This window comes from Achroia grisella, unplaced genomic scaffold (genome assembly GCF_030625045.1).
Source record: "Achroia grisella isolate CSIRO2021 unplaced genomic scaffold, CSIRO_AGI_Agris_v1 utg676, whole genome shotgun sequence".
Taxonomy (NCBI): domain Eukaryota; kingdom Metazoa; phylum Arthropoda; class Insecta; order Lepidoptera; family Pyralidae; genus Achroia; species Achroia grisella.
The window spans coordinates 340,922-359,506 of NW_026712992.1; the positions used below are offsets into that span (position 1 = coordinate 340,922).

At 30.7% G+C, this 18,585-nt stretch overlaps 1 protein-coding gene across 1 annotated transcript in view; it reads right to left on the reverse strand.

The window, feature by feature from the left end:
• Positions 1-225: 225 nt before the first annotated feature.
• The window catches only part of LOC131850016 (limbic system-associated membrane protein-like), a 56,801-nt gene continuing 38,441 nt past the window's right edge, over positions 226-18,585 (reverse strand). The window contains exons 6-10 of the mRNA XM_059200163.1: positions 13,793-13,921; positions 9,465-9,603; positions 4,252-4,400; positions 1,910-1,966; positions 226-824 (exon numbers count right to left, since the gene is read on the reverse strand). Coding sequence (XP_059056146.1) covers positions 724-824; positions 1,910-1,966; positions 4,252-4,400; positions 9,465-9,603; positions 13,793-13,921 — 575 coding nt within the window. The 3' untranslated portion in view covers positions 226-723. The remainder of the gene's footprint in view (positions 825-1,909; positions 1,967-4,251; positions 4,401-9,464; positions 9,604-13,792; positions 13,922-18,585) is intronic.

Below are 18,585 nucleotides of genomic sequence, written 5' to 3' on the forward strand. Positions count from 1 at the left end.
CGTCGTAGCTTTTAAGCGAGTGGACCGATTCTGATGTGGTTTTTTTTGCTCCAAATCTGTTACGGTATAGGTGGCTAATTAGGTACAGTTATTTACATTTTTTTTAAGATATTTTTATTTAGATTCTGTTATATGTATTGCTGAACATACAGTTTAAAGCTGTTACGGGCCATTCATGAACAAAAATTATTGTGTCGTACACAACAATTTTTGTAATTTCTACCCTCGCGTCCCTCTATCACTGCTGCTCCTCCCAGTGGACCCTAGGTTCCATTATTTTTTTACATAAAATTTTTAAGCCTTCAATCTCTTATTAGTGGAGAAGAGGATAGTTAGTAATTTGAATTAATAACTCTATTGCTAGCAATGTACCTTGTCAGGTTGACTTCCAAGCGGTTCCTCTTGGAAACCATTATGTTAAATTTCTGGTGAATTTACCACGATGGGCTAATTGACCTGACCTCATACTACTACATACTCTTATCATCCTCCACTGGTGCCCCGCCAGCATATAACATTAGTGCAGGCGATTACACCATTCCATTATCGTCCCTTAAAAAAACATTATTATACAATTGTCCCTCTTAACATGTGATATAATGTATGTATAGATGTATCGATAGATCCTTACAGATGTGTTGGCCTCATTAGTAATGTTTTTCGTAAATATTCCATTTATATAATATATATGTAAATTATTACGCTTTATTTACAATACAATAACTATGTCAACATATATAGATTTATATAACAGAATATCGTTAACAACGTCCATTCCAAATGTACTTTCTTACAAGTATTTCCCTTTGCCGCTTCGGTAAGACCTGTGGGAGGAGAGATCGCTTTAATGGAATTCCCAACTAAAAGATTTCATTTTCTATTATTCTCTGTATTGTGTATTGCAAACTGGATTCGAGAAAGAAATGCATCTTGTTAGTTTATTGTTATAGCGAATCTTACACGCTATGCTGCAACTAGATTTTTGATCTTATATTGTATCACTATCACAAATCACTTAACTGAAAGTAGATAGATAGTGTTTTTTATTTAGATAATTAATAGCTACTTATCATCATCATGTGTGAAAAAACTATATAAAAAGCATTGTATCGGTTGATACAATATTTTTTATATATTTTTTTTACTTTTTATAATTTATCATAATTTACAAAACCAAATCAATAATATGAAAAGATGAACGTATATATTAAACATACGTTCAGTATGTATATAGTATTAATATGTATAAACATTATTTGATAATACACGTTTAATAAGTCCAATAATATACATACATACATCATAAATTTATCATTATATGTATATGAACAGAGTAATTATTAGGCCATTTTAATTTAATCTAAGCTGCAAAATAAGTATATCAAATTACTTTAAATGAACATATGATGGATATACTATATGCATAGTATATTTATATGTCCACTTCAACATAAAGAAATGTAATACAAAGCAATGGCTATAGAAGAGAATTACAGACATCACGTACCGATAGACGGTTGTGATACCTCTTATTCTTAAGGACTTAGGTGTCATATTCCCGTACCCTGATATTTCACTACCACATCTCATCCTTCAAAAGGGAACAATCTACAAATAGGCAAGTGAGAGTTACCCGCGCAGAAAACTTGTTACAAAGTCAACCTTCCTAAAAAATACTCAAATTATATTTAACGAAACTTCAGTTCCTTTTTATTTAATTATTTTCATCTTTATGTTTGACCATAAAGTTTCGAAACCGCCTGGCGCTTTTTAATCTCACTCAACATTTCAAATTTTAATACATTCATTGTTTCTTAGTAAGAAAGAAAGAAAAGATACCCTGTGGGATTTCATTTTCATTTGCTAAAATAAATATAAGTATTCAAAGAAAGAAACTTTTTGTTCATACCTCCGGCGACACTGATTTGATTGCTGAAATCCTCTGTGTAAGAGTTCAGTTTTATTTCTGAAAACATTAAAACAAATTAGAATCGAATTGGTAATAATATTATAAAAATGGTGTATAAATCTGTTTGAAAACAACTGGAATACTTTTAAGAAATTTCAAAACATTCGAAATGAAGGAAAAAAAAAGATATTGTTATTGAATATAATATATCGTTATTTTCATTACTTCTAATTTAACGTACTTAATGGATTTATATTATTTTTTAAATAAAGCTACCATTAGCATGTTTGAGATCATATATATATATTTAGTGCGGAAACCTGATCACCGCTACTGGAAGCGTTATGACCTTTCACTAGTGATGAAATGCCGACCGTTATGTGATCTACACCCACATTGCGATACATATAAAACCTATAAACGAATCACCATCAGGCAATGAATAGAGTTTGGATATAGATTATAAGCTTAGTTGTTGACTGTTGACCTTTTATTCTTCGAATCTTAAGTTTGTCTTTTTTGTGATAAATGATAGTCTCGTGGTTCATTCTATTTGCACGTCTTTATTTATATTTCTTTGGGATAAATGCCCGAAAAGGCATGAAAGATACAGACAGACAAATATAGTATATAAGCTTTCATAGTATTAGTATTTTTCATATATATATATGTATAATGTTTATAGAAGTCTAAAAATCTAAAAAAATATTTGGGGTGGGGCGCCATTATTACTTATGTGTATAAGAAATGGATAACAGCCTGTTCTTAGACTTATCGAGTATACATATAAAATTTTCATCAAAATCGGTTAAGCCGTTTCGAAACACGACGATTTTATAGAAGATAAATAAAAGTAGATTATGACTGGGATTTCAAGGCACAACCCAAACCACTGAATGTGGAAACTTTAAATTTTGCGCTAAAGTTATTTATGTTAAGTAGGTATCCACTAAGAAAGTGTTTTTAGAATTACCCACGGGATTGAGAACGGGTTTCTTGTAGCCGAAGCTGCGGGAAATCTCGTTTAAGTAAATGGAAACATCATTTATATTTCTTATACATAATGTGCCTAATAAAACCCCATATAAAGTTATTATGAGTAGAGTTTATCGAAACTATTTATTTGATAACCAAAAATATATATTTGATTCAGACTACAAATGGTCCATCCATTTGTAGTCTGAATCAAATATATAAAATTAATATCTGAATAAATAAAAAAAATTATAAATACCTTATTGACTAACATACATGTAATTGAATAATAATATTATAGATTTTCACTACTGAATAATAATAAATGTTAATTAATAATAAAATTATGAATCTGGATATATAATCTTTATTTAAACTGTATTCTTATTTTAATTTTTTACTAAAACATTATAATTTTATTGGAATAACAAATAAACTGACGACATCACGTCATCTGTATAAACGAACAGCAATACGACATCACGTTATCATGTGACGTCCGTGATACTACTACTCAAGCGTCGTTATTTAAAAGTTCTAATATTATACCTTAATACCTTGTGAAGGCAGTGAGCCTTACCTCACCTCTGAAATGGAACTCATTTTACTAAGCACGCTAGTTACTGGTTGAAAGAGATGACAACTCAAGCAAATGACTTACGTATTGAATATTTCAATCATTTTTTTATCTACTGTTCCACAACATTGTTTTGTATGTAGTAGTGTTTAGAAGAGGAACTAAAAGGTACTAGGGTAGACTATAAAGTGTTGTCTGCGTGGATACCTTAGTCTCACTTTTTCCGCCACCAAGCAGCTTGCTTTGTAAGCTATGGTTCAATTATAGGCACAAATTAGGCTGTGAAATTACAGGATAAGGATCATGACATTTTCGTCTTGTTGATGGCAATGCATGAGTGGTATCACGGTTTAGATTATAAAGAGACGTCTGCTTGATTATCTTAGTCTTACCTATTCCAAACATCAAACAGCTTGTTTTGTAAGCTATGTTTCAATTATAGGCACAAATTAGGCTGTGAAATTACAGGATAAGGAGCATGACATTTTCGTCTTCTTGAATGCAATGCATGAGTGGTATCACGGTTTAGATTATAAAGAGACGTCTGCTTGAGTATCTTAGTCTCACCTATTCCTACCATCAAACAGCTTTATTTGTAAGCTATGTTTCAGTTATATGGTGCAGATTAGGCAGATAAATTACAGAATAAGAGGCATGGCATCTTAGTTCTCTAGAAAGTTAACGCATGAATCATTACACATACTAAAATGACGTCTGTAAAGCTGTTTACGTATAGACAACAGCTACTGCTTACCATCAAATAAACTTACCATAAAAAAGAGGTACTTACCATAAAGTCTAAGAGTACCCTCACTCTTCCCCAGAGAGTTGGTACTGACACAATTGTATGTACCGATGTCGTTTTTGGAAAACTGTCTAATGGTGAGCCACATTGACACCTTGTATGATGACTTCTCTTCTCTTATTATATATTTAGGTCTAGAATAAATAAACGAAAAAAGATTTAGATCGACCAGTGGTCGAAATTCAAGCATAATAAAAAATACTAAAAGATATGTCAACCAGCAATAACAATTAAACAAAAGAGTATATATGCGTGAGTGTATCACATACATGGAAGTGTGTGTAATGTTTTTTTTATTGATTTTATGTATTTATTATGCATAAATAAAAAAAAATTACAGCGTACTGTACTCATTCTCTATATAAATATAAGCGTGCGAAATTTCATATTCTTCCATCTGCACATTTTTTGAAAAATGGGTACATAGTTTTTACTTCACGTATTAACATAATGAGTAACACAGACATTCCTAGACATACAATAAATATCAAAAAAATCCAGGTTATAGGTACCAGCTTTTATTCTTTGTCCAAACCAAGAGTTATTAAGTGATAAACATTCAAACATATATTTCTACATTCATGTTTTAATAATACTACATAGAATGGAAATATTACGAATGACATAGGCAAATAATGGCCATGTTTTTTATCAATATTATTTTTTTATTCATATTTTAATTACTAGCATAGAAAGATGTAAACTCCGTGGAATAACAGATATTTTACGAGAATGCTATGATGATAGTAATTACATTCCATGAAGGGCATAGAAAAACTGCTGCTACCATTCCCATGCTATTATACAGATTTTAATAAATAAATGCGAACAAAACTTTAGTGTTTCCCTGTCGAATATTTGTTTGAATGATTTCATGTAACTCTAATCAAAAACAACGGCCTGGATATCTATCTACCCTCATGTATAATACTCTCAAGGATTTGTTAATTATTAATAATGTAGCAAACTTAGTATTATATTTAATTAATGTTATAAATTATATTCTATATATATCGAGAATTATGCAGTATGTAAAAGGTACAATTTTGTAGAGTAATGTATCAAAAACATCATAGAAAAATCGTTAAAGAAATCTTAAGGGGGTCTTCCTATGTGATGGGTTGAAAATATCGATTTTTTTTTTTTTCATAAATTGCTCCCTTAACATGTCTAGAATACGGTAGTAAAGCGATTTTAGAAAATTCGAAGTCGTTTTAAAGATACAGCAGGTAAAAGAAAGAGCGGTTCGGAGCGGTGAGTTGGCAGTTAGAGACCGGGCCTATTGTGTACCGTCGGCTTTATACCTGGCCTCCCTTTTATTAATATATTTGTTTATACAAGTTTAGACACGTTTCTACAGACTTAAATAGAAATTTCTATTGTTATAATATTTTACCGAAGTTATTTTAGTCTATCCAAGAAAGTTATCCAAGAAATTACAAAATTCTACGGATTAGCAATTCGACGCCATCCAGATTCGCTTGAAGATATGAGAAAGGAAGTTTGGGCAACGTACTATCACAAATGTTCTTCTGATGAAAACCCTCAGCATCAATTTTGTCCAGAAGGCGAAGACAGTTGGTGTAAATGGCGTAAGGCTGAAGCTAATAATGAACTGGACCAATTTCATCACGATAAACCACCTCTAATTCCGCAAGTCCAACAAGCTATCAAACCGGTTTTCGAAGATTTATCGAAAGACGAATTATTAATTCGTTGTTTAGGAGCAGAGACACAAAACAATAACGAATCTTTGAATTCTTTGATTTGGACTTTCGCTCCTAAACATCTTCATTCTGGTCCCAAAGTTGTTGAAATTGCTAGCTACTTAGCAGTTATTATCTCTAATGAAGGTTTTCAAGGTATTTTAAAAGTTATGTCGATTATGGGATGCCTGTTGGTCGTGAAGCCCAAGCGTATGTTGAGAAACGGGATGAAAAGCGAATCTTACGCTCTGAGCGGCGCGTAAGTGATGTCGTTAAACAAGCCAGGATTGACTCAAGAGCTGAACAATCTGCTTTAAAAGAGTTTCACGAGGAAGAGGAAGGAATACTCTATGGACCAGGCATCGCCGATTGAGAGTAAGTTGATATTTTAATAGTTTTTAACGGACTTGAAACTTTAAACGCGTTTTTCTCAAAACTGTGTTTTTCAAACTTTCCTCCATTGTATCTCAGAAACGGCTGCACCGAATTACTTGAAATTTACAGGGCACACTCAATATATGTAAACGCATGGAATGAACTATTATCAATCGAAAATTTTCAAAACTTCGATTTTTTTATAGCAAAAAACAAAAAAAAAAAAGCCTAATTTGCAACTTTTATTTCAAATGTCTATCAAAAATCCAATTTTTTTTATATGCATTTGAATATAGGTCATTCCGTGCTTTTAAGCCTACAAATTAAAACGCCGTTTTTTTTTTTTTCAGATAAGCCGATCAGCCGGAATCGTGGAGGAAGTGGGAGCTCTTTTTTTCGAGGCGGGGGTGTTCAGAGCGCTGTAACTCTAGTTTGACTGAATATTTTTAGCTGAAATTTTATATTTATACTGTCCAAATATGTGTTAATAAATGATAAAAAACTTGAAGCTCTAAATATTTACTGGTCGTAGAAAAAAAATCCTAAAATATCCCTAAAAAACAGGCCGTCACATAGGAAGACCCCCTTAACATATTTGAACAAGGAAACTCTTTAGAAAAACATAAAATAATTTTTAAGACAATGAAATTTAATGAAATTAATATTTTTAATTTAACTATATATTCACTTAATTTTTAAGTTCTTTCATGTGTTGGTTAACTGACAATTGTTTTAAAATAATGAAATTTACGTACTGATCTTTAATTATTATTTGTATCATCAATACAACACAGTTGACGTCATAAAATATACATAGAATTGAATATTAATATGTTATTATAAAAGTATTTAATTAATTCTCTAAACAATTTTCCATTTGCTGAATGACCTAATTTTGTAGACAATCTTCCTGTACGGAGTTGCACAAACCCAATCTAAAACAGCATAACAGTGCAGTAAACATCTCGAGTGTACTCGCAGTAAGATGAAACAAAACAAATGAACATTAACTCTTGGTTATTTCACAAGAAGTATTAGAGAAGCCCAAGTTACTACGAATCATTAGGAAACGCTACCCACATCTTTTACGCTACATTATGCTTCTGTATTAATTTTAGCTGGTACTGTAACAAGTGATAAACGGGAAGCGATAATCTAATTAATATTATAAACGCGAAAGTTTGTGAGTACAGATGGATGTTTGTTACTCTTTCATGCAAAAACTACTAAACGGGTTGTGATGAAACTTTACAATAATATAGCTTATACAACAGAATCACACATAGGCTATAATTTAAAAAGATATTTTATGTATATTGAGCGAAATATAAAGATAAATGTTAAGTAATTGTAATACAGACGAAGTTGCGCGAGCCAGCTAGTGATTATTATAAAGGTATTAATTAATGCATAATTTGGTTATATTATTTCTAATACTTATGTTTATTTTGCACAAATATTTTATAACTATGTACGCATGGGAATTTAAACTGAAAAGCACTTCCGGATGAAGACCAAACATTTTTTGCACAAAACAAATATATAATAATTAAATTGTTGTATATAGTTATATAATATACAGGTTATGTCCATTTGAGAGCGTCGTGAAATTCGCAAAAGTAGTTTGAAATCTGACTGACACTAAACTTTGTATATCTATTTTGGAATTTGTGTGTTGGAAACACAGATAACAGATTCCAATATTATATACTAACTGTTACCCGACTCCACTCCGATATCCGCGCGGAAATGATTTTTTTTTTATATATAATCCATACATACTCACAACCGTTTAAAATATTAGTAAGAAATAATATTATTACTTTATCGTTTACTAATCATCACGTATGACTTTGATATCTACGAAGCAGCGTAAACTAGATCCGACTGTTACATTAAACAATTTCATTTCCAACTAAATATTCCTTGGAAATGCATATATGAATATCATTCATTATAATATAATTCCATCTAAATTCACTCCATACAATATCTTTGTAATATGCTGAGAGGATTTGCAATATTGTTGAAATAACGCTGTGTGGAAATCATATGATTCAATATGATTCTTACCTAGATATGTCTAGGTAAGAATCAGGTTGTGCACCTATTTATTTCAGTCTCTGTGAGGAATACGTAGAGTCTTATAACTGCATATTTAGTTCAAATTTTATTAACTGTGTACCTATATTAATATCTTTTGTGTGATCTTTTTTATAAAATTAAAATCACTAAAAAATTACTGGCTCATCTGATGCTATATAATAATAAACATATTGCTATTTAATAGTATATATTACCAATATCATATACATCATAATATATATTTTGAGACCCATTTTGACGTTGTTGATAGAAAAAACAATATTTTATTTAAGCATGAGAGCATACGATAGGTGTTCATTAAACACTATTAACGTTAAAAATTAATTTTATTTCTTTAAAAATAATCGGTTGCTTTTTCACACCCAAAAACAACAACGGTTGCCTAGCAACGGTAACTTAAAATCATAAAGGTGCCATGTAATGTCTATGGTATACAGTTTACTACTATAAGTGATAGTTGGCACTTCTCATTAAATCAGAATTTTCCATAATCAGGTTTTCGATTGTATTTAAAGCATTTTCCAATAAATGCATAATCAGAATATGCCATTGTAGTTCCATAAAAAAATAGGTCTAATAGTCAGGGGAAGGTGATAGTTAGTAATGTGGATTAATGAACCCATCTCTAGCAATGTACCACAGGTAGGTCTCAATCCAATTTTCTCAGAAACCATCGTGACAAATTCTTCGTGAATTTGTCAAACCTAACTGACCTGATCTCATGTTCTTATCATTCTCTACTTGTGCCCCGCCAGCGTAAACCATTACTTAGACGATTGCACCATTTCATTAGCAATAATTAAAAATACCGTTTATTAGATCAGTTTAGAGGAACTAAATCGGTATATCCATCGCTGTAAAGTCATTGCCAAATATAAATAGACATACAAGGCTTTTTGGTGTCGGCCAGATTTCAACTTACGACCTTTCGGGCGGACATTAAGGCAGGGTAGGTCACGACGTTCTCTTAGATAAATAAGTCTATAACATCAGTATTATAGATAATCTTACCCATCTAGTAACATCTCCCCTCTGTTCTTGATCCAGTAGTTAATTGTGTTAGGGTACGCCTCGACGTAGCATTTTAACTTGACGTCAGTGCCCAAAGGCGCTCCTAGTAACTGGTTTGGCACTTTCACTGTAGGAGCGACTAAAATAAAAAAAATACAATTATAGTCCGAAATTGTAATGGAGTTTAAAAAAACCAAATTTACCAAATTTTCTTTAATATCAATGTAGCCATTAAAGAGTGATTGAGTAAAAAACATTCTAACATATTTAAAAACTTTAATGCATTCGATGTAATTGGACCTTCAATTTGTGCTACAATATAAATAGTATTTGACTGTGTAACAATAAAATATTTTTCTTTCTTTCTTTCTAACACATAAACACATTAATAATCAAATTGTTAGATATAAAAAATAAACATAGACGATAAACAGAGTATAATATTTAATGGCTAGATGTATTTTAATGAAATTTAATGTAATATTAAATTTCATTAAAATAAATCTAGCCATTAAACGTTATAGATTAGTAAACATTCCAACATTTTCACAAATTTTAATGCTTAAAATATTAATGAATCGTAAATTCTGAACATTGAACACATTATTATAAGCGATATAAAAAGATCTCTTACAGATCTACAGTAAATATGTTTTGTTATATTTCGAAAATACGTCAAAAAAAATATAAAATAAAAAAACTAACCTCCGAATAAAAAATAATTGAATATATTGTAGCTAAAAACATCTTGACCACGTCAGTTTTGAAACAAATAATAGTGCAACATAATCGGTCTATTCTTTCAAAAGCTACTACAGTCACGTCAAATTTAAAACACCCCTGTATTTACGTCAAAATAGCTAAAATTTGTTTATTAAAGGTATGACACTTTAATGACTAGTCGTTAGTCGACCGCCGCGGAAATGTGATTATCTGATCAAAAGCTTTATTACATTTACAAAATTCAAAAAACATTCCTGTAAACTTTAAAGAAGTATAGTGTACAAGTACACTTCAGCACTTGAGTTGGGTGTATGCAGTTGTATGTAGTTTCACCGACTACAAACTCAACTGAAACTTTTCAACAAGTTTACAACTCAGTACAGAGTAGTTTGTAAAATGACCACAGCTCTGTGGGAAAAGAATCTTACTTTGTGTCTAAATCCTTATATATATGACAATAAATATGTGGGTTAATATCTATATATGTATATATAAATTCAGAATAAATTCAACAGCGTCGGTGGGTTCGATTCCTAGCATGGTAATACGTTGATATTAAAGATTATGATACCAAATACTTACATATTATATATAGAAAGCACCCAATAATCGATACAAAGACGATTTGGGTATTTTCTATATATACATAATGTGTAAGTATTTACACAATAAAATGTATTTATGTGGTTGTTTATTACCCATAATACAGGCTCTGCTTAGCTTATGATTAGATGGCGCTGTGTGAAGTATGAAGGGTTATTATTATAATAAATAAATTACTTGCTCATACAATACAGAATCACATACAAACTACAATTATTAAAATTAAAAATAATCGACTTGATAATTACTTTTATTTTGAGCCAAGAAATAATGCTTCTAAGGTTGAAGGTTCATTGACAGACTGTTTTCACAAACCTTGAGACACATAGATTTTACAGAAGTAGACTTTCAGTAAAGCCATTCGTGATATTCTGTATCAGCTATTACAGCCGCTAAGCAGCTTCCCTAATAAGATATGATTCCATTGGTGAGAAAAGATAGTGAAATTATATGCTTTTCTACACACTTAATCAATTTAAGATTCCACGATTAATATTTGTAAACAGATAAGTAATAAATTAAATGATGTTAGTCAAGAACTTTTCTTTCGTTTTTTTTGCATTTGTCATTGAGATTAAAAAAATATGTATAAGAGATTGTTTTAAGCGATAAGGCCGCTTTTTTGTTATATGCTAACAAAAAAAAGTGGACATATTTTAATATTAAGTTCTATTTTGTAAATAGTTTTCATGCACAAAAAAAAGTACTATTATTATTAAAATTTAATAAAACATGAAAGTTTCTTTTTTTATATATTGTATTAAACAAGGTGTATTGAAGCTAGGAAACGATCTATTTTAGAAACATCGGTTCTCCAATTATTATATACCAACAAAGGCTTCATAAATAATCGAAGCTGCCCAACTTTGGTCATTCAAACCCTTTCTTTTCAAAAATTCAATGAGATTAATCCTTAGTACTTTAATTCTTTGTAAAAGGTATTTCATTTAAAGTCGTATAACCAATAAATAGGAGTAGTAGTGAATAAAGTTAACTAATTTACTGGTAATCTAAAACTTTGTAGAACTAGGTCACCATCCACGCCATTGTCTCGGGTTGAAGCGAGCCATTCGAATGAGATAACTTAATGTACTTTTGAATTTTCCAGTCGTTCGTGGAAAGCTGCTAAGCTCTTAGAATAATAAAATAATCTCAAAGAACCACAAGCATAGTGGATAAATACTAAAGGAGTACTCACACCGATGTCTGCCAATGTATTGAGAAGTTTTGTTAACAAAAAAGTAACTCTCACGGACACCATTAAGGTTCATTTTTAACATTGACATGTCTTTGTTTAATTGCCTCATTCTTAAACAAGGGGACATTAATAATTTTGTGATTATCATCAATATATGGTATATTGATAATATTATACAAAATTAATTATAATATAATAACCCAGGACTATTCACAACATGCCATTTAGTCCTAAGATAAGCAGAGCTTGTGTCGCGGATACTGAACAACTGATCTAAATATATAGATACATTTTTTTTTGTAAATATATACATAATGTACAAAGGAAACATCCAGATCAATACAAACAATCATATTCATGAATACAAATGTTTGCATCCTACCAGGAATCGAATTCGCGACCATCGGAAGTAAAGCAGTATGCTGAACTGCTACCGAGGCCGTCAATTGTTATGTAACTACTACTTCATTAATTTATTTATTAATAGAATAATATATGACTTTATACAGATGTTATATTGATATTTATTGTTATAGTCAACCGTATTATGAAACGTTTTTACAAACTGACTTATAATACTACCATTTTTAGATAAAATATTTACATCTAATGGCAACACTAAAATGGCGGTCTTTGTTTCATTTTACGCCATTTGACGTATAAATTGGAAGCACTGTAGTTTCAATTCAAACAGACACAGTTCTTGTGTGTATTCTCCTTAAATATACCTCTTTGTATGCATTTCACGTGACAATGAAGCGCTTGTTAGCTATAACTAGGGTTGGCAACTGTACGAGAATCCTCATACAGGTTCCAGATTAAACAAACTGACATTATTAAACAAAACTGTATGAAAATTAATAACCCTAGACAATAAACACAGCGCCATCTAGTCCCAAGCTACGCAGAGCTTGTGTTATGGGTTATACTACATAGACAAATGATATAAATGCTGAGATATATATTTTTTATAAAAATATATATCTCAGCATAAATACATACATATTATAATATATAGAAAACACCCAGACCGATACAAACAATCATACTCATAAATACAAATATTTGTAACGTGCGAGAAATCTAACCCGCGACCATCGGAGGGACGAGGAATCCGAGAAAAATTGTTATGACCAATATTAATTTTCGTACAGTTTTGTACCGGATTTGGCTGTAGGAAAATCAGTTAACATGAGGCAATGTATTATGTCAAAACAGCCAATATTGAGATTTCTTTATTTTTAGTATGGGGCTAAATATTTTAATGTTGCCAACCCTGACTATAAATGGAAAGTAAAAACTAGTGGAAGTGGGTAGCAATAAAAGGAAAAATCTGAACATTTTCTAAAATGGTTATTGGATGAGAAGAACATTGGAATGAAAGATAAGTAAGTAAAATGTGCATGTTTTAAATAAACTCCGCACAAAAATTCTATACGAATGGTTGGAAAATGTACATACTGCGTTCTATATTCAAAACATAATTAGCAATAGATTTATATTTAGCATCGTTGTACATAATGTATTCTATATTCAAGACATAATTAGTAATATATTTATATTTAGCATCGTTGTACATAATGCATTCTATATTCAAGACATAATTAACAATATATTTATATTTAGCATCGTTGTACATAATGCATTTTATATTCAAGACATAATTAGCAATAGATTTATATACATTTAGAAGCGTTCAGTTTTAATTAAATTTGATATAGCATTTAGAAAACATGGATTAATTGAAACAATAATAATAAAATTAGAAACCTTATATTATATAAATGTATGTATGTATACTCACAGTTTACTAGAAGTATAATCCGCCTGCTAACCGCCGGTGGTACCTCATTCGACGCTATGCATAAGAAGGCGCCCATTTGCCGTCGGTCCACACGCCACAATGGAAGTGAGCTACCCACGTAAATCTCGACTGTATGAAACAAAACAAAACACTTATTAGAATTAAGTAATTAATGTAATGTTTGTACTTTTAATTTAAACAGCTTTTCAATAAATACATATGAAAATATTCTAATTTACTCCCTATAATATAAAATATATATGAATAAAATCCCATCAAAATCAGTTTAGCCATTTCAGAGATTAGCAAGAACAAACAGACGAACCGTCATATTTTTTAAATATTTATTTTATGTAAATAATCAGGGTCTGGATTACCTGTGTACCAATTTCGTTTAAATCGGTTCAATAGTTTTGGTGTGAAAGCGAGACAGACAGACAGACAGACAGATAAAGTTGCTTTTGCTTTGATAATATTGGTATGCAAATAAGGATTATTTGTGAGGACGCACCTTTATTACTAGTAATTTTTTTAATACACTATGATATCTTTGTAATTTTTGTTTTTATATTTTTTTATGTGTTATGTATGATAGTGTAATATGTGCCTTATGTATCGATTTATTACCAATCAGTGCGTGACTATGTTCATTTTTACATTGTACTAATAGATTAAACAACTTCTACCCATTATTTCATACTTTTCCATTATCATTCACCCGTGAGTGACATATTGTGACATTTTATTTACTTTAGTGGCTTTTGCTTTGTTATGTAGTTTATCTATCTATCCATATATAAACTTTGTAGACAGAGAGAATTGATTGCCATACGCTTCGATGTGAAACCTCTTTAATGATTTTATTTTTATTTTTAATGTCATAATGTAATACGCATCGAGTTGCAATAATTAAATAAATGTATAGTGAAAATATGTATATAATGAAATGAAATTTAAGTAATTAAAATAATCATACTTTTCGATGTAAAAAACCAGCGAGTAAAGGAGGCGAAAGATATTTAAAATTCCAGGATGCTGTTAAAATCCACGACGTCCCAGAACACTACAAAAAACTAGGACATGTCCTGGGAAAATGGGATGGTTGGCAACTCTAATATAAATTGAAACACAAAGTTACTTCGGTATTAACTGAATTCACTATAAATCGGGTACTAAATCACTAAGCCATGACGGAGTAAATTTCTAATATTAGATAATAACCAAGTATGGAGCAAAATTGCTTATAATTTTATAATGACAAAGACCCGCATTTCTCAAATTATCTACGGAACTCCCACTCCACTAGTGTATATCGATTTTATACTGATAGTAAGGGCGGCCTTTCAGCTCTCGAATAATTTATGAAATACTCACCAGTCTGCAGAAGATACGTGATTATCATAATTTAAATTGTTGTGTTTTCAGTCAATTAAGGAAATATGAGTTTCTAATTTGTTAAACCGATTTGTATTATGAACTACGAATGAGTATATGACTAGTCTGGCCATAAATACTTAAAAACTTTTCTTTTTTCCAACTTTTAAATTATTTTGAATTTGGAACACGTATATTATTTTGAAAACTTCTTTCGATTTTGCGCCATTCGACATATGTTTTCGTGTTAGATACTGCCCCTGAGCTACAGTCTGGTTTTCATGTAGTGCACTTATCCATGTAGTAAATGATATTTTAACAAATCTAGGTATAAGTTTCACATGCAATGTAGCACCAGATCTTAGAGTTCAAAAAAAGAATCGGAGCTTTGTTTAAATTTAGAATAAGTAATTAGTATTTCGAGTAAGTTATGTTTAACGTTACAGTAAACTAGCTATCTAAGTAATCGCTATCAAAAAGTACAATTGACCACAACAAATTCTCCCACTTTAACATCATCATGCAATATTCGAGCTTTGTTTTAAATTTAGAATTAATTAAATGTTATATTCGAAATTTTAAATGTATCCTGCCCTGTCACATCATTCCAAGTCCTTTTTTTTTCTTCGGGCTCCAGCGATTTTTCATGCCTTCACTCAGCGAAATATCTGTTTTTAATTAGATCCAGCAATATATGCTACAAATAACGATGCCTCGTTATTGTGGTTCTTCGTTTAGTAGGCGTCTACACACTTTACTACTTAGCTCGCGATTTGTTTACCATGTCTGCTGATAAACAAGATCTGAGATTTGTTCCTATTTCAAATTTCGAACAAGCATATTTGAATTTTGTGAGTATGACAGACATTCTGACATAATGCAATTTAGCATCAGTATGTCGGTTCGAACAGATTTACCTTACAAGAGTTCCGATAAAATATATAAGCAGTTTTTATGGTTGTAAAAAATAAAATAAACCACAAATAAAAGAATAAAAACTTTCTTAATATTTAACACATTTTACCTCCAGGGACTGATAATTATCCTGAATGTATTAATTCTGGAACAATTGGTATCTACAATATAGTCATGAAACATTTTAATTGTTACTGCGTTCATATTAGAGAGTTTACCCTCTAATTCACATAGCTATTATTTATTAAAATTTAACTCAGAACAATTCATATTTATTAGAACCGAACTAAGAACCATATGTTTGTACATTTTTTTACTATTTGTTACCATCTGAAAATACCAAACAAAATAAATCTGTACTAGTGTACAAAATACATATAAAGTATTTGTAATTGTTAGTTTCAATTCGGTACTTTCGGAACTGTACTCTTATATTTCTGATTCGTTTTCGCATCGAACAGCAGAATGATTATAAAAAGATCAGTAATATTCACAGGCAGAATACATAAAAATACTCGAATCGTAGTGTAAACAAAAATATCGAGTACAAATTACACCTTTGTCAAACTGGTCTCGATAATTCGAAATCAGTCAGTCAATCAGTCATCCGGTCAATAAATCGACGCTCATTGTGTGTTAGGCGTTACGAAGTTCGCCGTTGTAACAGTCAACTAGTAGACAATATACAAAGCCTAGATTTAAATTAAGAACACGTAGTACTATTAGTTATAAGTTATTACATTGTTTTGATGTATTTTTAAATATTTTTAGTACATTTTCCAGCCAGCCAGTTTTATAGCATCTTGAATGACGTCACTTGGGATGACTTTTATTGTATTTGGTCTTACTAACTACACCTCCTTTAAAATAGTGTTCTAATTTTAAAATGTAACATTCCTATTGCATATTTTTTATATTTGGAATACAGTATGTAACCAACCAAATTAAATAGAACTCTACGTCTATATATTATATAGGATAAAATCCATTAACCGTCGTATAACGTAAATGCTGCCGTACTTCATTTTACCCTAAATTAAGAAGGGGTAAAGTATAAGGGGCGTGCAAAGAGCTTGTAATATTTTAAGAGGTGAATCGTTATATCTTCTTGTCTCTACAATTATCCTAAAATAAGTCACAGTTATATCGCGGTATAAAAAGAGATTGCAACAATTTCTTTAGCACAATGAGTCTATAATTTTGAAATCTTCCAAATTTATACATTTTTTAGTTAAAAGTAATTTTAAACTTTATTACATTGCATTTAGAGCAGATTTTGCCCTGAAACGTAAAATTACTATAAAAATAAAATTATACATGGCGTTCAGAAAAAATAATGGTGATCTGAAAATCAGATGATTTTATGACATAGACATAGGGCGTGATAGAGTGACGATATATATGTATATAAAAATATATATCGTCACTCTGTTACGCCCATCTGGTAGGCACTAAAAATGATTTTATTAAATGCTCCTTATAATTCATACCTCTTAAGCTTCTTCTATATTCATCACATAATCCTACAAGTTATTAATGGGTACTTTTCATGTGAATCTTTTGCAATACCAAATTGACGACCTATTTGGTGGCCTTTTTAGGTTTAATCACATGATAAAAATTATTTAATTTGTAAAAAGATAATTCTTAATTCAAATAATTCGAATCAAATTCAATGCAATGCTTCTATTTTCAAAACCAATTCTATATTCAAATTTCAAAACAGTATTTTAATACTCTCGAGTCGGCTTACGAGTTTTAATACTATCGAGCTTACCTCCTCAACGGAGCGAGTAATGGCTAAGAGCAAGAACCGCGTCGCTCCAGCCTCCCTCAGGCGAGCAATTTGTAAACACACCTGTGTCTACATTTTGTGTTCCACATACGAAATTTGGTAAAATCAACTCATTACGAGTTTTTAAAACATCACGAACTAATTTAAAAAGTTTTGTGGTGTCTTTACTTCGTGACTGTTATACCAGACGAGGTAGTCAGAGGCATTGTTAAATATTGCATATATAGGTACTGTTAAACTTTTGTGTTCAATATACATTGTAATAATATTATAAACGCGAAAGTTTGTGAGTATAGATGGATGTTTGTTACTCTTTCATGCAAAAACTACTCAACTGATTTTGATAAATCTTTAAACTGATATAGCTTATACAGCAGAATAACACATAGGCTATAATTTAAAAAGATATAATGTAAATTGAGTTAGTGTGATGCAGATGAAGTTGCACGGAATAGCTAGTTGTTTATATTGTTAACCAGTTCTTAACATGAATAATTTTAAGGTAAATAAAGGTATTTACCTCTGTCGACGTTTCGACTAGGTTGCACTAGCCGTGAGTCCACTGACCACAGCTAGTGCATATACAATATAAATATAATACATATATATAAATAATTGCATATACATATAAATGTGGTAAACGCAATATTTAGGTTATTCACATTTCGCTGGGTGTATTAAAATCCGACGTGGCAGAAGGCTAGTCTAC